Source organism: Sciurus carolinensis, chromosome 12, assembly GCF_902686445.1.
Source record: "Sciurus carolinensis chromosome 12, mSciCar1.2, whole genome shotgun sequence".
NCBI lineage: Eukaryota > Metazoa > Chordata > Mammalia > Rodentia > Sciuridae > Sciurus > Sciurus carolinensis.
The window spans coordinates 26,175,716-26,199,639 of NC_062224.1; the positions used below are offsets into that span (position 1 = coordinate 26,175,716).

Below are 23,924 nucleotides of genomic sequence, written 5' to 3' on the forward strand. Positions count from 1 at the left end.
CTATGGGAGTCCTGTTGAGGAAGTCTGGTCCTAAGCCGACATGTTGAAGCTCTGGACCTACTTTTTCTTCTATAAGATGCAAGGTCTCTGGTCTGATTCCGAGATCCTTAATCCATTTTGAGTTTAGTTTCGTGCATGGTGAGAGATATGGGTTTAGTTTCATTCTGTTGCATATGGATTTCCAATTCTCCCAGCACCATTTGTTGAAGAGGCTATCTTTTCTCCATTGCATATTTTTGGCCCCTTTGTCTAGTATGAGAAAATTGTATTTATTTGGGTTTGTGTCCGTGTCCTCTATTCTGTACCATTGATCCACCTTTCTATTTTGGTACCAGTACCATGCCGTTTTTGTTACTATTGCTTTGTAGTAGAGTTGAAGATCTGGTATCGCGATACCCCCTGCTTCACTCTTTCTGCCAAGGATTGCTTTAGCTATTCTGGGTTTTTTATTCTTCCAGATGAATTTCATAATTGCTTGCTCTATTTCTGTAAGGTACATCATTGGGATTTTAATTGGAATTGCATTGAATCTGTATAGCACTTTTGGTAGTATGGCCATTTTGACAATATTAATTCTTCCTATCCAAGAACATGGGAGATCTTTCCATCTTCTAAGGTTTTCTTGAATTTCTTTCTTTAGTGTTCTGTAGTTCTCATTGTAGAGGTCTTTCACCTCTTTTGTGAGATTGATTCCCAAATACTTTATTTTTTTCGAAGCTATTGTGAATGGGGTAGTTTTCCTAATTTCTCTTTCTGAAGATTCGTCGCTTATATATAAAAATGCCTTAGATTTATGTGCATTGATCTTATATCCCGCTACTTTACTGAATTCACTTAGAGATCTAAAAGTTTTCTGGTGGAATTTCCTGGTTCCTCTAAGTATACCATCATATCATCAGCAAATAGGGATAGTTTGAGTTCTTCTTTTCCTATTCGTATCCCTTTAATTTCTTTGGTCTGTCTAATTGCTCTGGCTGGAGTTTCAAGGACGATATTGAATAGAAGTGGTGAAAGAGGGCATCCCTGCCTTGTTCCAGTTTTTAGAGGGAATGCTTTCAGTTTTTCACCATTTAGAATGATATTAGCCATGGGTTTAGCGTAGATGGCCTTTACAATGTTAAGGAATGTTCCCACTCTCCCTATTTTTTCTAGTGTTTTGAGCATGAAGGGGTGCTGTATTTTATCAAATGCTTTTTCTGCATCTATTGAAATAATCATGTGATTCTTGACTTTAAGTCTATTGATATGGTGAATTACATATATTGATTTCCTGATGTTGAACCAACCTTGCATCCCTGGGATGAAACCCACTTGATCATGGTGCACTATCTTTTTAATATGTTTTTGTATGTGATTTGCTAAAATTTTGTTGAGAATTTTTGCGTCGATGTTCATTAAGGATATTGGTCTGAAATTTTCTTTCCTCGATGTGTCTCTGTCTGGTTTAGGTATCAGGGTAATATTGGCTTCATAGAATGAGTTTGGGAGGGTTCCCTCCTCTTCTATTTTATGGAATACTTTGAGAAGTATTGGAACGAGCTCTTCTTTAAAGGTTTTGTAGAACTCGGCTGAGAACCCATCTGGTCCTGGACTTTTCTTTGTTGGAAGGCTTTTGATGACTTCTTCTATTTCATTACTTGAAATTGGTCTATTTAAATTGTGTATGTCCTCCTCGTTCAGTTTAGGCAATTCATATGTCTCTAGAAACCTGTTGATGACTTCGAAATTTTCTATTTTGTTGGAGTATAGATTTTCAAAATAGCTTCTAATTATGTTTTGTATTTCAGTCATGTCTGTTGTGATATTTCCTTGTTCATTCCGAATTTTAGTGATTTGGGTTTTCTCTCGTCTTCTCTTTGTTAGTGTGGCTAAAGGTTTATCAATTTTGTTTATTTTTTCGAAGAACCAACTATTTATTTTGTCAATTTTTTGTATTGTTTCTTTTGTTTCAATTTTGTTGATTTCAGCTCTCAGTTTAACTATTTCCTGTCTTCAACTACTTTTGGTGTTGGTCTGTTCTTCTCTTTCTAGGGCTTTGAGCTGTAGTGTTAGGTCGTTTATTTTTTGAGTTTTACTTCTTTTATTAAATGCGCTCCATGAAATAAATCTTCCTCTAAGTACCGCTTTCATAGTGTCCCAGAGATTTTGATATGATGTTTCTTTGTTCTCGTTTACCTCTAAGAATTTTTTAATTTCCTTCCTAATATCGTCTGTTATCCATTCATCATATAGTAGCATATTGTTTAATCTCCAGGTGTTGGAGTAGTTTCTGTTTTTTACTCTTTCATTAATTTGTAACTTCAATCCATTATGATCTGATAGAATACAAGGTAGTGTCTCTATCTTCTTGTATTTGCTGACATTAGCTTTGTGGCATAATATATGGTCTATTTTAGAGAAGGATCCATGTGCTGCTGAGAAGAAAGTGTATTCGCTCTTGGTTGGATGGTATATTCTATAAATGTCTGTTAAGTCTAAATTATTGATTGTGTTATTGAGATCTATGGTTTCTTTGTTCAATTTTTGTTTGGAAGATCTGTCCAGTGGTGAAAGAGGCGTGTTAAAATCACCTAGTATTATTGTGTTATGGTCTATTTGGTTTCTAAAATTGAGAAGGATTTGTTTCACATACATGGATGAGCCACTGTTTGGGGCATAGATGTTTATGATTGTTATATCTTGCTGATTTATGCTTCCCTTAAGCAGTATGAAATGTCCTTCTTTATCCCTTCTAACTAACATTGGCTTGAAGTCCACATTATCTGAAATGAGGATAGATACTCCAGCTTTTTTGCTGAGCCCATGTGCATGGTATGTTTTTTCCCCATCCTTTCACCTTTAGTCTATGGGTATCTCTTTCTATGAGGTGAGTCTCTTGCAGGCAACATATTGTTGGATCTTTCTTTTTAATCCAATCTGCCAGTCTATGTCTTTTGATTGATGAATTCAGGCCATTAACATTCAGGGTTATTATTGAGATATGATTTGTATTCCCAGTCATTTGGTTCATATTTAAAATTTTTGACACATCTTGGTTCCTCCTTTATTTGACAGTTCCTTTAGGATAATTCCTCCCTTTGCTGATTTGCTTCTTTGTTTTTTATCTCTTCCTCATGAAATATTTTGCTGAGAATGTTCTGTAATGCTGGCTTTCTTTTTGTAAATTCTTTTAGCTTTTGTTTATCATGGAATGATTTTATTTCATCGTCAAATTTGAAGGTAAGTTTTGCTGGGTATAAGATTCTTGGTTGGCATCCATTTTCTTTCAGAGCTTGAAAAATGTTGTTCCAGGCCCTTCTAGCTTTTAGGGTCTGGATTGAAAAATCTGCTGATATCCGTATTGGCTTCCCCCTGAATGTAATTTGGTTCTTTTCTCTCACAGCCTTTAAAATTCTGTCTTTATTTTGTATGTTAGGTATTTTCATTATAATGTGCCTTGGTGTGGGTCTGTTGTAATTTTGTGTATTTGGAGTCCTATAAGCCTCTTGGACTTGATTTTCCATTTCATTCTTCAGAATTGGGAAATTTTCTGATATTATTTCTTCAAATAGATTGTTCATTCCTTTGGTTTGTTTCTCTAAGCCTTCCTCAATCCCAATAATTCTCAAATTTGGCCTTTTCATGATATCCCATAGTTCTTGGAGATTCTGTTCATGATTTCTCACCATCTTCTCTGTTTGTTCAACTTTGTTTTCGAGGTTAAATATTTTGTCTTCAATATCTGAAGTTCTGTCTTCCAGCTGTTCTATCCTATTGGTTATGCTTTCTATGGAGTTCTTAATTTGGTTTATTGTTTCCTTCATTTCAAGGATTTCTGTTTGGTTTTTTTTCAATATCTCTAACTCTTTATTGAAATGATCTTTTGCTTCCTGAATTTGCTCTGTTAACTGTCGATTGCTGCGATCATTCAATGCCTGCATTTGCTCTTTCATCTCATCGTTTGCTTCCCTAATCATTTTAATTATGTACATTCTGAACTCCCTTTCTGTCATTTCTTCTGCCATGCTGTCATTGGATTTTATTGATGTAACATCTAGATTTGTTTGGGGCATTCTCTTCCCTTGTTTTCTCATATTGTTCAGGAATCAGTGGGTCATTAAGATATTGCAGATTTCCTCTATCAACTTATAATGTCCCTGAAGAATGCTAGTATATCCCCTCTTATCCTTCAGTAGCCTGAAGTCTTGGAGGAGGTTGATAATGCAGAGCTCCACCAAGAAGTTGCCTCTCTAGGTGTGGTAACCCTCAGGTGGCGTATATTCCCTGCTAGTGGGCAGAGGTGCCTCCACTTGTTGACCAATGGTCATCCAATGGGGAACTAGACTGCAGGCTGAGGCAAGGCCTGTTTGTGCCTATGTCTCTGGCTTTACCGTCCCTGTGGGAAAACCTCCCCCGGCCGGGAAGAGTCACTCGGTGGGGATGTCTCGCTGGTCAGTTGCCCTCCTAGAGGTTCCCCTCAATCTACAACTACCACCTGGGCTGGGCTGTCTTCCTCTGCAACGTTCCCAGGGGCCGGACCTACGTCCTGGACCTGGGAGCCTCACCCTTCACAGGCGAGTCTCCTTAGGCTGCCTCTCCCAGAGAATCTGCCCGCCGCCCTGGAAACTTCGCTCCGCCCCTAGGCGTGTCTCTGTGCGGCTCTTCCAGCAAGAAGCCACCTAGCTCCTGGGACCCTGCTCTGCACCAATCGCCTGGCTATGCAGCCCCTCCCCTGAGCCACCACCTGGAGCCCCGTACAATAGGTCCGAGACCCAGAGACCCGCCACACACCTCCTCCTCCAGACAGCCGCCCAGTTTCCGACGCAGTCACTAGGAGTCCAAGCAACTCACTTCGGGTCTCCTCCTCCCGCCAACCACCCGTAGCCCTAGGCAGTCACTCCAAGCCCAAGTGACCCGCCCTGTTCCTCCTCCTCCTCCTTGGGGTAGCCCCCCGGGTGTTCAGGAGCGGTGGCTCCGAGACCAGGTGACTCACCACGCTCCTCCTCCAGGCAGGCCACCGGTGTTCAGGAGCGGTCGCTTTTAGTCCAATCAACTCACCACTCGCCTCCTCCTCTGGCAACCGCCTGTGGTTCTGATGCAGTCACTCCCAGACTAAGCGTCCCACTGCTCTCCTCCTCCAGGCAGGCCACCAGTGTTCTGGAGCAGCTGCTCCGAGTTCAAACAGCTCGTCACGCAGCTCCTCCTCCGGCAACTGCCCTCGGCTCTGATGCAGTCACTCCCAGGTCAAGCAACACGCCGCGCTCCTCCTCTTCCTCCGGGCAGTCCCCCGGCGCTCAGGAGCGCCCACTCTGAGTTCAAACAGCTCACCACGCAGCTCCTCCTCTGGCAACCGCCCGTGGCTCTGATGCAGTCACTCCTAGACCAAGCGTCCCGCCGCGCTCCTCCTCTTCCTCCGGACAACCCCCCGGTGTTCAGAAGCGGTTGTTCTGGGTCCAAACAGCTCGCCACGCAGCTCCTCCCCAGGCAGCCGCCCGGAGCCCCAGTGGTTGCTCGAGTCCAAGCACTGTGCTGAGCCGCCTCCTCTACGATGATCCCAGTTGTCCGTGTTTACCGCTCCAGCGGGGGGAGGGGCGTCTCGCTGAGCGACTCCACTTCACAAATTCCCTGCGTTCCGGGGCTACCACCCCATCCGGACGCCTCCCCAACAGGAGAGACTCACCCGGCAGCTTTGAGTTGGTCCCAAGTCTCTCACTATCTCCTCTTTTGAATCTTGCGTCCTGGAGCAGCGTGAAATGCAGCCGCCCTCTAGTCCGCCATCTTGGCCCCCCCCCCAATTTGTTTTTGAAATGTATACCAGCATGCTCTCCTTTTTTATTTTAAATATAATAAAAATTTTTGATAATATTTTTCATGCTAAAATCCTCACTAAAAATATTTAAAATTTTCAAATGCTATATACCTGCTCCATGCATACATATATTCTTCATACCTGCCTTTTTAAAGTCTTCAGGTATTTATTTTATGTACCCTTAATAGTAAAAGAAAGAAGAGTTGTACATGTGAACTGGGTATTTAAAAATATGCTTAGATTGTTAGAAAAGTAAAGAAATTTAATTAGAGACTACAATACAGAGTAGAGTCTTAGCTATAGCGACATCCTAAGAGAGAACTGATTGAAATGTTCTGGAAGAAAATTCTAACCTTTTTGTCAACCCTTCTGAAGTTTGCTACTCAGCAGATTTCTACTGTATGTATATTAAAATAAAAAAAAAAAAACCCTGCTGCTCTGCAGATTATATTTACAGAAGAGCTCCAAACATTTTTACAGTCTTAAGCATAATTTTTATACCTTAAAATCCTTCCAGTTTAAGTGTACAGTTTAATGAGTTGTGGTAGATGAATATCATAACCACAACCATGCACAAGATACAGAAAATTGACATCACAAAATGTTCCCTTCTGCTCTTTTCCAATCCACTGCCTCCCTTACACCTGGCTGTAAGCAACCACTAATACACTTCTGTCCCACGAGTTGAGTTCTCTAATGTGTCCTTTGAGTGGAATCAGATCTTGATGTCTTTGCTGTCTAGCTCCTTTCATTGACATAATGCTCTTGAATTCTTTCATATCACTGTTGTAACATTGTATCAGTTTGTTCCTTTTTCTTTTATAATTTCTACATGGTATTTCACTTAGGCACTTACCACCATTGGTTTATCCATTTACCAGTAGGTAGACACTATCCTCTAAGAACTTCAAGTATGAGTCTTTGGGTAGATGTTTTTATTTCTTTTGAGTAGGAACAGAGTTGCTTGACCATAGGAAATTGCAAGTTTAATGTTGTTATAAAGTGTCAAATGACTGTACCATTTTTAACATTCACCAGTGATGTGAGTACTAATTGCTTCCTATCTACACTGACCCTGAGTGTCAGTTCTATTCATTTCAGCCAGTCCACTGCATGTTGGTGGTACTTCACTATGGTTTTAATCTGCATTTCCCCAGAGACAATTGTGTTAAGCATCTTCTTTTTCTTGCTGATTGGTCACTCTCATTTTTTAAATTAAAATGTCTGTTTAAATATTTTGCCAATTTTATTAGAGTTTTCATTTTTTAATCATTGTACTTTTATACTTATTTATAAAATAAATATATTTTTTCAGGTATATTTGTAATTTTCTCCTAATCTGTGCTTTGTCTTTTTTTTTCTTATTGGTATTTTTTTCATAGTCAAAGTTTTATAGCCCAACTTGTGATTTTTTCTGTTTTCATCTGTGCTTTGCTTTTCCAATCTAGAGCATTGTTGCCTATAACAAGACAAAAAATAATGTTTTTTTCTTCACTATGCTTTATAACTTTTATCTTCACATGTGTATGATACATTTTGATTTACTCTGGGGTATGGTATGAAATAAGTATGAAGTTTATATTTTTCATGTTGTATCTATTTTAATAGCACCTTTTTAAAGACTATTATTTCTTTATTAAATTACTTTAGCAACTTTGATGAAAAACTAGTTGACAATATAAAGATAGATCTCTTCCTTTTTTTTTTTTTTTGGTTTTGCTGATACTATGTCTTCTTTATGCCAATTCTATGCTGTGCTTGTTGTTTTAAGGAGCTTCTAAATATGTCTTGAAATCTGGAATGTAAGGTTTTCTAACTTTATTCTTTTGAAAACATGTTTTGGCTATTCTAGGACCTTTGCATTTCCATCAAAATTTCAGAATAAGCTTTGTAATTTGTCCAAAAAGCCCTATAAAGTTTGACTAGGATTGTACTGAATTTATAGATCAATTTGGGGAGAATATCATCCAATAAGCATTAATGCTTATCCATAAATTCGGTATATATTTCCACTTATTTAGGTTTCCTTCTATTCTTAGAGAGACTTTGTTTAATACAATCAAAAATACAGTGAATTTCTAGGCCTGGAGTTTTTTCTCTGTGAGGTTTTAAATAGCAAATTAAGTTTCTTCAACGACTACAGGATTCTTTGAATTTCTATTTTTTCCTAAGTCAGTTTTGGTAACCTGTATTCATTTCATCTGACTTAATCAATTTAAGCCCATAAAATTCTTTGTAAAACTCCATTACTATCTTTTAAATTTCTATAGACTCTCTCATTCTGCCCCCCATAATTGGTTGTACTGTTGTTCATACTATCTTCATACCTACCCTTTAAAACTCTTCCTGTGTGGTAAGAGAAAGGACAGGCAGCACACAGAGCTACAATGAAAGAAGAAGTGGCTTTCTTTGTTTACAGATGCATGCTCGAATAGAGGAAATGGCTTCTAGCTCCTTGACCATTTAGAAAATGGGCAGAGATCACACATGTTTTATTCTAGTTTAGTGACAAACTTTAATTTTTATATTTCGACTAAAAAAATATTTATTACACTGTATTTATTATCATCACGTATTTGTTATTACAGTTTTATTGCTATCATTTGTATCATTATTATACAACTGCTAAGTATTTCATATGAATTAACACATATAACCTTCATAAAAACTCTGCAAGATAGGCACTATTGTGATATTTAATTATAGATGAAGAATTGGCAGCACAGAGAAGATGAATAATTTTCCCAAGGCTGTGCAGATAATAAATGACAGAGCTAGGATTTGAACTTAAGGTAATTTTACCCCAAAGTTCATAATGCAACCTGTTCAATAGCTTATATTCACACTCTGAGACTTAAAAATGAATATATCATACCAAAAAATACAGTAATAATGTCTAAAATATAGTTAATCTGAGCTATTCAAAATGTAAAATAAAATGCAAGAAGACATTGTGATTTGCATAGACTACTACTACTAATTATTGTTCTGAGCTGCATAAAGTTTACTTAAGAGAATGACACCCATTTAAAACACCACCTCTGTCAGTAATTAGGTGACTAGGGATAATACCAGGAGTTAAGGGACTCTGTCATCATCAGTGGTAGCCAAGAGAAGGAGAAGCTGAGAGGCCAAGTATAAATCTTCAAATGGGATCAAACCAAAGATCAGAAAGGCAGGGGAGAGCAACAGTGAAGAAACACGAGTGTCTTCAGGTTCAAAAAATGCCAACACTGGTAAAGAAAAACAATTTCCTATTTTAAGACAGGGACTAATAGTTCTCTGGATTTTTTGATGCTTCTCAATGGATTATGATTCCTTTGAACTATGTTATAATTTAGATGAAATGAAATCCATGGACACTGTGAGTCAAGGTTGACTCCACACAGAATGAAGGAATTACAGAAATACTGCAGCTAAAAGGATAATCATCAATATACTGTAGTCATAGTAACAGTACATCCTAATGATCATCATAGATAGCATCATGTAAATATATGAAGGGAACTGTAAATTTAGTGATATAGAAGTACATAAATAGCCTACACATGATAAAATGTGCTTTACACAATAACACACATCCCCAATCCTCTAGAATTGTTCTCATTTTAAATAGTCTAATACATCTCCAGAACCATCTCAAATGTGCTAGAAGTTTTCATGGTCAACATGTGTCATCAACTCTTTCTGTTGATGTAACACAATACTGCAGACTGAGTGATGGATAAAGGGCAGAGATTTATTTCTCACAGTATAAGGGACTGGGAAGCCCAAGATCAAGGTCCCTGCATCTGGAACGGCCTTGCTTCCCGCTGATCATGACATGACAAGAGGCTCCACAGAGTGAGAACAAGTGTGTGAGTTCTTGTGAGAGAAAGTACACATGAATGTACAAGTGCTTTTCTTCACTTCATTTGTTCTAATTAGTTATACATGATAGTAGAATGTATTTTGACATATGCATAAATGGAGTATAACTTCTCATTCGTCTGGTTGTACAGGATGTGGAATTACACTGGTTGTGTAATCATGAGTAGCTTTGTGTACTATCCTATGTGCAAGTGCTTTTACACAAAGTCACTCCCAAGAAAACTCGCCACTCCCTTGATAAGGCATTAATCCCTTTGCAAGGGTGGTACCCTAAATCCCTAAGAATCTTATCACCTCTTAATGGTTCTGCCTTTAACATCATTATGGCAATGAAATTTCAACTTGAGTCTTGCAGGGGATGTTCAAACCACAGCAGTATGTAAATGGAATTTATGTTCAGTAACTAACGTATAATTGGAAGGGAAAAGAAATTTTGTCAGATTGTCAGCATAAATAGAGGTTTTTAGGTACATCGCAGAACTTCCCAATAGATCAGAAGCTTAGAGTTACTCAGACTTGCAGACTGGGTTCTACGTTTTTTCCATTCTCTTGAACTTTTCTTCATTTTCCTTCTCTACTCTCATCCCTCTTGGAGACTAGTTCAGGGAACACTAAATATCCTCAACCATTTCACAGTAACATTATTAACATTTCATTAATTCTTATTATTGCTTTTCCCTCTGGATGGTACAGGTTTTATACCATAAAATGTAAAGTACATCTTCTTTGCAAGTACAAAGTAGACCTAACACTTTTTAATTTTAAAAGTTCAAGATTTTATAAAAATGAAATATTTTGTTTTTAACACTACTGAGGACATGATAAAGCAAGCTGGAATGTATACTTTGGTTCAAAATATTACTTAGAAGAGAGTACCATGATTCTCTTCAATGAAACCTAGTTTTTTTCTTTTCTTTTTCCCTTTTTTTTTTTTTTTATGCTGGGAATTGAATCTAGGGGTGCTTTTGGCATTGAGCTATGTAACTTAGCTTTCACAAGATTACAATCAGATTTCAGTTTTGCAAAAGGTGACAATGAAAACAGTTCTAGAAAATAGTCCCTAAATTGGTTCCAAGTGGAGGTCCCAATATAGGACAGACAATTGTTATAACCAGGTTATTAAGTTTCTTTTTAGATCTGGAAATTCTGGGAGGCACTAGAATAATAATTGCTAATAGTTTTATCTTTAAAGAAATATTTTTGCTAAAAATGTTAATTCAAAAATTTGGATATGAACCAAATCGTCAATCTGACACTTTAAGAAAGAAGAATGCATTGTGTTCCTAATCTTTTGTGTATAGATATATTCCATAAAGAATCCTGGAAGGAGGCTGCCCTCAGAGCATAAATAGGTATAGATCACTTTGCTCTCTCAGATAGCAACACAGTATTTTCTGCTGAATGAGAAAAAGTTTGAGGGCATAAATCAAGATACAGCAATCATCTGACAAAGAATTACAAAGAGGCCCAGTACCTTTTTCTTAGTGAACGCTATGTGACGCATCGATTTTCCACTGAAGATAAAAGCCAAAATCATGTGTTATCAATATAAGCAAGCAAAACTATTTGGTTCAATATGTTATAGCACTTTGGAGCAAAAACTTGCAGAAAGAAGGCAAGTCTGAAATGTTTCACACCATTAAGACAAGAGTGGATCAGCAGAGACAAACACATTCAAGAGATATTTCAGAGTTTGTCCCTCGAGAGTGAACAGGGCACCAGAGAGCAATAAACTCCTGCTTTTTTATTTGTCTATCTACAGCGTTTGCCAAAGAAGATTCATACCTGGTATGAAATTTGAACATTTAGTTTTTAACAAATTATTTGAGCCCTGATGATCGAAGACAACTGTCTTCATGTCACACTTTCACAGAAGTATATTTAAATATTTCCCTGCAGAGGGGAGTCTAGCTGGGCAGTTTTTTGCGTATCCAGCAAATTCATGCCAACTCCTAAATGACAAAAAAAAACCCACAGTTGAGATTCAATGTCTTTTGGCATCACACAGCTGGATAGCGTCCTGCCTCCTGGCAAAATCAGCACACTCAGACGTGGCCATCATAAAAGTCACTTCTCCATTTCTTACTCCATTCTCCCAAATCTAGCCAGAGAGATGGGCAAAAGGATTTGGCAGTATCCATCAGCAGAAATGGCCCTAATGGCTGGTGTACATGACACCAGTGACAAGGGAGGGAGTGGAGAGAGATGGTTACATCAAGTTTCAAAACAGGCCACAGATGAGAAGGGTTGAAAACATACTAGAATTAAAACATTCACGTCCACACTTAGTATTTTTCTTGGCCTTTTTACCAACCAATTGACAATATAAAAAATTTCATTCCCTCTTGGGGTTGGAGTTGTGACTCAGTGGTAGAGTACTTGCCTGGTGTGTGTGAGGCCCTGGGTTTGATCCTCAGCACCACATAAAAATAAAAAAATAAAGTAAAGATACTGTATCCATATATAACTAAAAAAATATTTTTAAAAAATTTCACTCCTGGTAACTTAAATATTTTTTTCTCTTCTCCTCTCTCTCCTTCTTTTCAACATAGATTGTATAAATATTTGGATACCACCATAAGTACATTTAATGCTATAATTTCTCTGTATATTTCCAGTTAAGATACTGCACAATATTCTATTACAACTTGAGGGGGTCAAAATATTAGTTTATATCTATGGAAATCATATAAGTCTAACAGGAATAAAATAATGGATTTGAGAAATTGAACTTGTTTTCTGGCCTGCAAACTCTTTAATTTGCTTCTGCCTGACTCTTTCCTCTCTTCTTCCCTAGGGATGGTTCTCCATAAGCTCATCACTTTGCACCACAGTTTGATGAGGAGGTGAGGTAATAAGCTGTGTCTCTATTTCCAATTCAGCTCAAGATAGCCTATGAGAAACTTTAAACTGTGAAACAAGATTTAGTATGCAGTTTATAGGCAAAAAAACTATGAGTGTTGTTCACACAGAATTCGTGCCAGCAAACTCCATCCAAAACTTTTCAATGCAAATTCTAGCAAACTACATACACTTGGAAGAAAAATGTTATATGAAAGACATAAAATTTACACCTTCAGAATTTATGTATATAATTTCAGGAAAAGTGGGTTGAATTTGACATTATTAAATATGGGCCTGCTTTATTTACAACATAACTTCAGAAACATTTTCCCCCTAGGACTGCTGAAAACTGATGTACCATTTAGGATTTAAAGGCATACCCCACACATGCACAACCCAATTATGATTGTAAACAAGATTGGTTTAAATTATGCCATCTCTCTCACTGCAAAACCTGAGAAGAATCTCTCTCTCCTTATTATTGAAGGATATTATCAGAACCTAGTGGAAATCCTTCCAGATTGAATCAGAAGTTTCTACAGAGTTGTGAGATCTAGTTGAAAAATGTTTTCTTTGAAGGCCCATGTTCCCTTCCCAGGGCTACTTCATACATAAATATTCTCTTCAAAAAAAGAGATGAGATCATGTAGGAAGACTATAAATCCTAATTCTTGTGGTGGTACCAAAGAATTAAGAAGTTGGGATAAGCTGGGGTTTGTAACACTTATCAACAACTGCCAGTGATACTAAATCCATGCCAAGAAACTCAACCCTGTAAGGGAAAAAAGCAGAAGGAAGAGAGATTTCAAGTCAATTCCATCTAAGTATTGTATTTTATTTTATTTTATTTTTTTCGAACCCAGGGCCTTTGTGCTTGCAAGGCAAGCACTCTACTGACTGAGCTATCTCCCCAGCCCTCAATTCTGTCTAAGAAAAAAGTTTCTGTCATCAGATTCAGAGGTAGGATAGAAAACCACATGAAGCAAGAGAGTTCTCAGCATTGGTAACACTAGAGTCCACCTGGATCAAATTCTTGGTGAGAAAGTTGTTGGGCTACTTTTAACATAAATAATTTAAAATGCCACATTCTATGACTCTACTATGTGGTGAGTGATCAATCAAGGCAACTGGAAGCATTGTAAAATGGTTTCCTATGAAATCTTCATTTTCATTAAGTATCGAAATACTCATTTAAGTATAAATAACAATGTGACACAAAGGTGAGAGCAGATGTAACAGAGAATCTTCTTGTTAGAAAATTTCCTTTCAGAAGGATCTTAGTCAAGACCTCCTTAGCAGTCTTAATCTGAACTATTTCAAAATAGGTGTGAAAAAGTGTCCCTTCCCTCTCATGTTTGTTTAACAGCCTCTACAATTTGGCATGGCCCAAATGCCCTTCCTTGTTGACGGGACTCCCTCAGGCACTCCACATAGGATCTGTCCTACAGCACGTGGCTGAAATGAATTTTCATGGAAGTCTCATGCTGGTAGTATAGAGAAAGGGAACATGCTGGGAAAAGGAATTAGAAAAGTGTTCTAAGAAATTCTAGGTAACGTTTAAATATGAAACAAGCCTTACTGAACATGTTAGTTACCACCAGCATAGATGAGATAGAGCTATGAGTTCTCCAAGGGGTAAAAGTAAATTTTAAAGAGTACATTTTATGGGACTGCGGTTACAGCTCCGAGGTAGAGCGCTCACCTAGTGTGTGTGAGGCACTGGGTTCAATCCTCAGCACCACACAAAATGAAGGTATCCACCTACAACTAAAAAATATTAAATATTTTTAATATATATTTTAAATATATATTTAATATTTTATTAAATATAAGGTATTAAATATATATTTAATATATAATATTGTATTAAATATAAGATATTAAATATTTTAAATAAAAAATATTAAAAAGAGTACAACTTATAATATTAAGGCTACCAATCCAAGAGTTATTAAAGACAACAGGTACAGGAGTGTAGACCAAGCCCTGAGTTCTACTGCTAGTAAACTACTGTTAGTAGTTCCAGTCTTCTGGTGGTAGTGCTCAGAAATGAATAAAATACTTGCTGGTCATGTCTGAATACATCCTGAAATGTCAGCATGAGGAATCACACATCTACAGGCACAATCACACCCTCAAATTCACACTTTCAAGACTATAGCATCTGAAAAGAGAACTACCCAAGAGAATATCTCTTGGAAAAGGACACATGTTAACATAACCTATAATATCCTCATATAATTGGTGTCCCTGCAGTATTCTACAGGATTTCATTAAGACCAATGTTCAATTTAATAATCCAGTATGGTATATGTATCATTAGTATCAGTGTAGCACATTCTTAAATAATTAGTCAAATAACCCATCCTGCAACAACCAAAGATACTCCAAAAAGCACTGGGATCTTCAGATGTCTAAAGGCCATTATTCTCTGTCATAAAGTTATGTCATAATTTTTTCTGTACCAGAAAAATCCAAAAATGTCCTGTAAAATATATTTAGAGAAAATACGAAAAAATATGCACAATTTCACCTGACTCATGGTTCTAAAATTACCTTTTGGAACAAGTCAGACGTTTCCTGTGGCACATATTTTTTTTGGACTACCAGGGAAGCATTTGGAATAGTCAAAATATTAGATTACTAACTTGTGACCTTATTGAAAAAAAATGAGTTATTCAATGAATCACTGGAATTATTAATGTTTGAAATATTACATTTTGCATTTGAAAATCCAAGTATTCAAGATAATATTGTGACATTTTTCATTATAATGGCTCCTTAGTACTTCTTATCTAATATGTAATTATGTTTAATTATGTGGGTAATGTGGACCAAAGATATTAGTGTCATGATCACTGAAATGGGGATCCAGAAACCTGAAGTCTAGTCTTTATCTTAAAATACCTGTTAAGACATTAATATGACATTTCTGGACCTTAATTTCTTATCAGTAGAGTGAACGATTTAGATCAAATGATCTCTTTCTGCCTATATATTTTCTAATTCTAAGTCTGAGTTTCCACTTGGAAAACAGTCTAAGTCCTGTACCAATTAATGATGGCAATAAAGACTGCTATGTCCTGTGAAATTAACCACATAAATAGTAATGTCATTTGCTCAGAGGGATTTAAAATGCTGGCGACACAGGAATTTTGAAGCTCTAAAGAACTAAAACCAAAAAATACAACAATCTTCACATTTCCAAAGAAGATTTTAAAAATGTATATGAGCACAGTAGCTTATTCACTAGAAGAAAGTATAGTCTTAAATATTCAAGGTCTAACCAAAATTTGACTACTTCAATATAAATCTAAAATGACATTAACCTCAATGTCATAATAGACACAAGTAAATTTTAGGTGAACTCAGCTTTGTTTCATATAAAATGTAAATAATAATAATCCAAACAGAGGAAGTTGATAAATTTTCCTCCTGTTGAAAGGGAAATAAAAAGCTGGGCATGGTGATTCACGTCTGTAATCCTAACTGCTCCTGAGGCTGACAGGAGGATCCCAAGTTCAAAGCCAGCCTTAGCAACTTAGCGCTAAGCAACTCAGTGAGACCCTGGGAGTGTGGTTCAGTGGTTAAGTACCCCTGAGTTTAATCCCCTGTGCTAGAAAAAAAAAAAAAAAGGGCAAATAAAAATTCATAATTACTAAAGCCTCTGCCTTTAACCAGTCATTGTTTACATGATCTAACAAAATTCACCAAATAGTTTCAAATCACTAAGAAACTATTATAAACATATGATAAAAAAACAAAATTAAGTATAAAGAATAATAATCCTAACTTTCTACTTATAAAATATGAATGCAACCATTTAAACAGTCATTCAACTTCTAGACACTACATGAGGTACTAGGGAAACAAAGCTGAAGACTGGGAGAAAATATTTGCCATTCACATACTGATTTCCCTACAGAACATATTTTTTAAAAATCTCAATTCTCTTTAATTAAAAAAAACTTTTTAAAAATTGGGTGAAAGGCTTGAACAGACATTTCAAAGTAGACATTTGTTAGGCAAATAAGTACATGAAAATGTGTTCAACATAATCGGTGCTAGGGAACTGCAGTCCACACTGAGATGCAATTATCTACTTCAGAATAGCTAAAATTAAGAAGACTGATAGTAATATGCATTGGTTTGGTGGTGGAAGAACTGGAACCCTGACACACTGTTGATGGGAATGAAAAATGGGAAACTTTGACAATCTGTTCAGGAGTCCCTGGAAAGTTCCACTTATTTCTACCCTATGACCCAGTCATTCTACTCCTGGTTATTCAGACAAAGGATAGAACAACAGATGTTCATGTAAAGATGTGAACATAATTATTCATAGTGAATTCATTCAAAATAACCCTAACTAGAAATAACCTAGATATCAATCAATATGTGAATAGATAAACTGTGTTTTATCCAAATGAATGACTGATACCTACAGTAGCACCAATAAATCTCAGAACATCTGAGCCGAGTAAAATAAATCACACCAAAAAAAGAGAACATACTGTGAAACTTCCTTTAAATAAAATTTTGGGATATATAAATGAATGTATAGTGGCAGAAAGCACATTAGTGATTATTGAGGGGTCAGAGGGAAGGATTATAAACAGACATTAGAAAATTTTGGACGATGAAGCTTATTTCCATTATCTTTGATTTGCATTTTCCTAGAACTAATGCAATCAAGATAATGAAAATATATAACCATCTTGATGGTTTCAAAACTTTTAATAGGTGTAGTTTATTACATATCAACTGTACTTCAGTAAATCTCAAAATAAAAATTAGTTAGAAGTTTGTAATGAAACTTCATATGTTTATGATTTGCTGAGACTTAACTGACCATGCCACATACAAGAGTTTTGGCTAATTATTTCAACTGATATTAACAAATAAAACTAGTTCTTATATGCAGCATCTACCATCTAGTACTATCATATTTACCTCATTTTAAATGAGTGATCCTGAAAAGTCTTTGGGTTTTTCTTCAAAGTAAGCATTGAATGCTGGGCATAATGCTATGTGAGTTATCTTATAATACTACAGTTAATAAGAGTGTGGGTTATTACTGCTGCTCTTTCTCAGTAGAATGGAAATGGAGAATATCCATTTCTTAATGGAGGAAAAACATCTTGTTGCATAAATTGGACCCTCTTTTACTACTTTGAATGATTCATCCACACAGCATGCAGAATCTCTAATTTCATCATTTCGGGTCTGAATTTTATTTAAAATAAAAGGCTAAAAGAACTCTCAGAGAGTCAAACAGTGCACTCTGCGTAACCCCTGGTGGGTTTCATACTCAATTTTTATATTTATATTCATGACCACAGGATTCCTTTGTTAGTTGCTTGTTTATCTGGCTGTGAAACTACTGCGCTGCAAATTTGATTTTCTTCTGGAAACCAATTCTTGAGTAAATATCATAAGAAGAGTTGATCCACTAAATACTAGTATGGTCCAAATTACAAGTGACCTGATTAAAGAGTAAGAATTAATTTGAAGTGGATGAGCCATTATTAAATAAAAGTTAGGGAAAAAAAAAGAAAAAAAAACCTCTTCAATTTCATTTCACACAATGACATGCATCTTACGTGTATTGGAGCTAAACAGAAAGATAGCACACTACATATGGCACACTGGGTCTCATTTATGTCTCCCTGGACAAATTACCATTTCTAATGTGTTCTTCACTGATTAAATCATGTAAAAAGTGTAGGTATAAAGGTTAGAAGTTCTCAAAAGGAAGTCTCGAGTTTTATTTGGTTACAAAACTGTTATTTAGACTAAGATCTTTAGATAGAGTCAGTGCTTAAATTTGGGTAACAAATAATTTTAATACATGCAAAGAAAAAAACATTTTGTCCAGGGATAAGTAAGAAGATTTTTCCCTGTATAATATACATAGACTATCTGCTAAAGGGATAAATAGCATATATTCAACAACTGCATGCTAAAGTCATATGATATATTGGGAAGGCAAGGAATGACAATTATTTAGAAATGGTGGGTTCCAGCATTAGTTCCAGTTATGCTGTCCACAAGCTATTTGGCCAAGGATAAACAACCCCTCTGGGCTTCTTTCTCCAAAAATGACAAAAAGAATCTCTGACTTTCCAACTTTGGGGAATTGCCAAATTGATTCAAATATATCACATGTGTATCTCTCTCTCTCTCTCTCTCTCTCTCTCTCTCTCTCTCTCTCTCTCTCTCTCTCTCTCTCTCACACACACACACACACACACACACACACACACACACTTCCTTTACAAAACTGTGAAAATAACATATGCATTTGAACTGGTTCTTACAAGCTGGCTTTTAGGTGAAAACAGGTAAGATTTGGAGTAAAAAATATTCCACCAGTAGTAAGGAGATCTGGATTTAAATTTCAGCTCTTCCCCAGAGAAGCTGCAATTTTTGAGCAAAGCATGCACTGGATTTCAGTTGCTTACCTATAAGTAGTTAATATGTCAAACGAAGTATTCAAAATAATAGATTTACGAGTCTGTGCTTTTAGCAGAATCTCAGAGATTGTGCTAAACTCATTTCTTTCCCACGGATTTTTCATTTCAGTAGATCACATACTTAAAATTGAAGGCAACTGCAGCTATTTCATGATGTGTTCATGTTTACAGGTTCTAATCATACAAGATTGGGGATAGTCAAGGAAGAGGCAACTTAAGGAAATTTGGTACACCCTTAATTAAATGATAAATGCATGTCAAAGTAACTTTGACCAAATTCCACTAGCTTTCATCTCAGGATTATAGTGAACTTTCACAATGCTTAGACATTCTGATTCAAATACATATTCACATATGCTTTATGAAACCTATTATCCATACCTGAAAAGGCTGCCGGCTGGAAACGTTGAGGTGTTTCCTTATCCATCTGTTGTCTTGATTCCCAAATATCTGCCACAGCAGCTTTCCCCTTGAGTTACTCCAGATTCGCTGGTAGATAGCCAACCTATGAATGTGCTTTCCAAACATGTGGTAGTATAAGCGGAAGGTACAGCCCTCTGTGTCAGTGGCGTTAAAGATGGGGCTCAGTAAAACAGCCTTGTTTTGGAAAACCTGTGGCTCTGAAGATTCTATGTAGAGATAGTGTCCTTTAACTGTGCCCAAAGTATTATCCTTCATGGGCCCTGTATTAAGTGTTGAAGTTGGACCCTGGTTTCTGGTCCAATCAAAGTCATCCTCTGTCTCTTGTTCCCAGTTACAAATTCCATTCTCAAAGTCACACTGTAGTTCAGGGACTGAAATTGGCATTAAATAACAGCAAGAGTTAATTAAGGACAAAACTAAATGTGATTAAGAACATTGACGGACACTTTTGTCATGCAAAGGCAAGCCATTTTAACTTCAAAAAGCTTTGTTAGTTTTAAAAAAAAGTTTTAAAATGCCAGATGATGTATCAAGTAACAACATTCCATGGCCTTGGACCTTATTTTCCAAATGTTTGTTTTTGCCCCTTCCTCTTCCAGTTCTGTTATCATCACTCTAAGCAAATGATCATGACATCATGGCTGGTGCAGTAAGAAATTTCTGGCTCAGTGCATTTCAAAATCAACTGAACATTCTAATCAGAAGGGAGCATTCTAATCAGAAGGGAACAAATACCAAAGCCCAGAGATACTGATTTAGTTGCTGAGAGTAGTGAAGCCATGCATCAGAATTTTTTTATAAGCTCCCTTAGTGATCCTAATAAAGCTAAGAACAATCATATTTTAGTGAGTCTCAAGATTTAAGAATCACTAGGAGTTCAAGGTAGAATTGCTTACTTCACAAAAAAGCCCCCAAACAAATACTAGTTTATGGAGTGAAACTTACAAATTCAAATTTTTAACAAATATTCAAGATAATTCTTACGTAGGTGATTTCCAAACCTTAGCCTAAACCTATATCCTGCCCACATTTAGTGTCCCTAAATGTCAGTGCCAGAATAACAATCCTTCAGTAGCAGTAGTACCACTTTTTTTCTTTATTCAAAATTCCTTTAATCTAAACTTTAATATCCTCCCCAAGTTAAAATGCACATTACCCTTTGCAGGCAGTATCTTCCTATGCATCCTGAACTCTGACCCTGTCTGTCTTTGCACCTGATGTTCCAACCTCTGCCTTGTTACTCTCTGCTGTATCTCATCAGTGGTTGCCCTTCTTCTCAATGACCTGTAGCTCCTCTGGCCTGGCCTATTTAAACTTCTAACTTCCTTCAGTCATTAGAACAATTTTGACTTTAAAGGGATTGACTAGCCCAATTAAATGTGCTACCCCAATTTCCAGGGCAATACAGGAATATGTTCATTTTTCAAGGCATGAGGATTTTGTTGACACCAAGTATTTGCTTTAGAATAAGTGGGATAAAATACTCAATTGTCAGTATTTGGGCTGAGGGGAATGGATTTAAAATTCGCAGGTAGTTCCACATTTTAGCTTCATTTACATAAGTTAATATTTAAAAAAAATAAACGTCCACTGTCCTTTAACAATTCATCTTCGTAATGGTACTTAGTGCCAAAGGTGAACAAACACCCTGAAACAATAAATAAAAGCGTGTGTGAATGAAAGCAGCCAGGCGAAAACAAATCATCTGTCTCTGAAAACCGTGGAGCAGGCACTGAGACCTAATGAAGGGAACCAAGTGGGTAAATGTCAAATGGGAGATGAGTTTTCATTTGATATTTCCTCACTTGTGACTAATCAAGCCCAGCTGTGACGTGAACTAGGGACATGCAATGTGTTCTCCAGGTGTCTGTCTTTTGCTGTGGAGCAGAAGGAGAATGTCAAGTTGCTGAGTTTTGGACATAAAACTGGCACTAAAGCCAACAGACTTTTTACATTGTCTGTCTTCACACTGACTACACACTCAATCTTCATTTCAGAGGGAATTTGTGTAGCTCCACCCTTCGATGTAAAACCACATCTCTAAACATATTTCAGGAGATACAGCCTGGGATTCAGGACATCCAGTGCATACTATGTAATAAAATCGCATGCCACCTTGCAAAGCTGTGAGAAGCTGCCATTCTCCTGACACCATTATTTCCTTTCCGCAATACATCATCACAAGAAGCAATTCGATGTTATGTTTGTACTCCCAAATTCCTATACTGGGAAATTTGAAGGAAATTTACTTATTTTTAGCAGTAGATCAAATTTAGGATTTAGAGAACAGGAAAAAGATGAAAAGGTTTTTCAAATTTGCAAAAATAAATTAGCTCTAGGGCAAGTTCCACTTCTTATGATGGCCATTGTCAAAATCATCAATGTTAATGCCATCCACTCAAACATCAGTTGTATAAATTTCATGAGATGCATAGTAATTCTGACTTTAATATGCCTGACTTCAATATGCCTTTGATAATATGTGTCTCAAAGTCTGCATACTTACAAAGCTCTCTGCAACAATTTACAAGGAAATTTCTTAATGTAATGTTTCCTATAAGGGTACCAAGCATTCTATGATTCTACCTTGGTTTATAATCTGCTTCCAAGTTTAATAAACACCTAGCTTGAAATTTGAAACTGTTGCTATTTCTGGACAAGGAATCTGAGTCCAAGAAAAAATGTAAACTTTGCTGACATATTTTTGAAATGAAAATAAAATACTATTAGCTTTTCATTCATTTCCAGAAGGGCATTACTGAGGCTAGGTACATTAAATGGCAAGGTCCACATAATCATCAGATAATACAAACTTTACAATTTAAACCAGAGAGCCAAGACTGGTTTTTGACACCTCACTTTCTGATGCCTAGAGTCAAAAGAAGTGTCCAAAATAATCAATGTATTGCCTAAATATTTTTCCTAAGCCTCATCCCTCATCTCCTTCACTGTCAACACAATTCACTGCCATCCCCTCTCCTATAGGCTACTTGCAAGAGTTCCTTGCTGGATCACTAGAATCCAGTCTGCTCCATTTATTATATCATAGTCACAGGAACATTTTAAAACCTGCCAATTTGGTTTTTTTTTTTTTTTTTTTTTTTTTTTAAATCCCCCTTTTAAAAAACCTTTCAAACAAAGCAGATTTCTTGAGCCTGGACTGCAACGATTCGCCAATCCAGCCTCTCCCATACCTCTTTCCCTATGTTATACCCTCTTGCCAGCTTCCCTCACTGGAGCTACACAAGCTGTCTTTCATCTGTCTTGCAGTCACACGTCAGGGCTTTTGGATATACACTTTGACTTATTATTTTTAGAATCTCAGATAAAGCAAATGCTATTATTATATAAGGTCCCAGCACCCCTCTTCATAGCTCCTGGCAGATTTGATGTTTTATATTTATTTACTAAATATTAGAATATCCATCTTTTCAGTTAGACTATAGACTCCATGAAAGCAGAGATTCTGCATAATTCAGTTCTTCCATGGTATCCCTAGGATCTAGTTAATAAATCTCCAAAATAAATGTTGATACTCCTGATTAATTAATAATAATATAATATCTGATATTCACTAACCAGGTAACTATGCATAATGGCACTGAATTGATTGGCTAAAAAGAAAATCGTGAGCTAGTCTAGGTCACTACCCTCAAAATAAGTCAGAGGGACCAAAAACAATAAAACAGAGAAATGCCAAAAAATTTACCACAGTCAACTTCGTCAGCATAGTCACCACAGTCATCCACCAGATCACATAAGCGAAGCTTTTCTATGCAAGCCTTGGTGTGGGGACACCAGAAGTGATCTGGCTCCTCGCAATTCTCAGCAGGCAGAGGAAGGGTACAGTTTTCGAATCTGATGTCATCAATAGCTGATACCCCATCATAAATGCCAAGACTGACTTTATCCAGTGTCAAGTAGAAGGGCTGGGTCAGGCGCCCCAGCTGGATGTTCACCTCTGACCACTGGTTGCCCTGGTTGTATAGCACTCTCCAGAGAACTGTTGAGTCACCAGAGTTTTCTGTATGTAACTGCAGCTCAGCTGCTCCCACTGACAGGCCATAGTTATAAAACCTGAAAAAGAGCAAACACAAGAAGCAGGCATAATTTATGAGGTACCCTACATATTTAACCTTTGAACCCTTCCACTTGGTCAAGAGCCAATTAATAATTGGTTGTCATAAGGGACACCATTGTTTCCCGCAGTTAATCTTGCTGCCTGTTTGAAAGAGCTTATCTGCTGAGGTACATGCTCTGTGGCTCTCACAACCCTGGGAACCTTTCTTAAGGGGCTTCCAGAGAATAGAGGAAAAGTCTGAATTAAATTATAATCAACTGATGGAGGGAAAACATCCCTGTCAATAAGAAAGAAGAAGAAAAAAAAAAAAAAAAAAAACTCATACATGCTCCTAAGTTAAATCAAAATTGTGTGAACTTAATGCAATAGCAATTTTTAAAGTAAAACCAGAACTAATATGTTCAGGAGTATTTCTGCAACCTCTAGGCCAAATTACTGTTGC

General features: G+C 36.7%; 1 protein-coding gene across 1 annotated transcript in view; it reads right to left on the minus strand.

The window, feature by feature from the left end:
* The window catches only part of Malrd1 (MAM and LDL receptor class A domain containing 1), a 686,047-nt gene that overhangs the window by 502,680 nt on the left and 159,443 nt on the right, over positions 1–23,924 (minus strand). The window contains exons 17-18 of the mRNA XM_047521295.1: positions 23,111–23,478; positions 19,360–19,772 (exon numbers count right to left, since the gene is read on the minus strand). Of these exons, the coding sequence (XP_047377251.1) occupies positions 19,360–19,772; positions 23,111–23,478 (781 nt within the window). The remainder of the gene's footprint in view (positions 1–19,359; positions 19,773–23,110; positions 23,479–23,924) is intronic.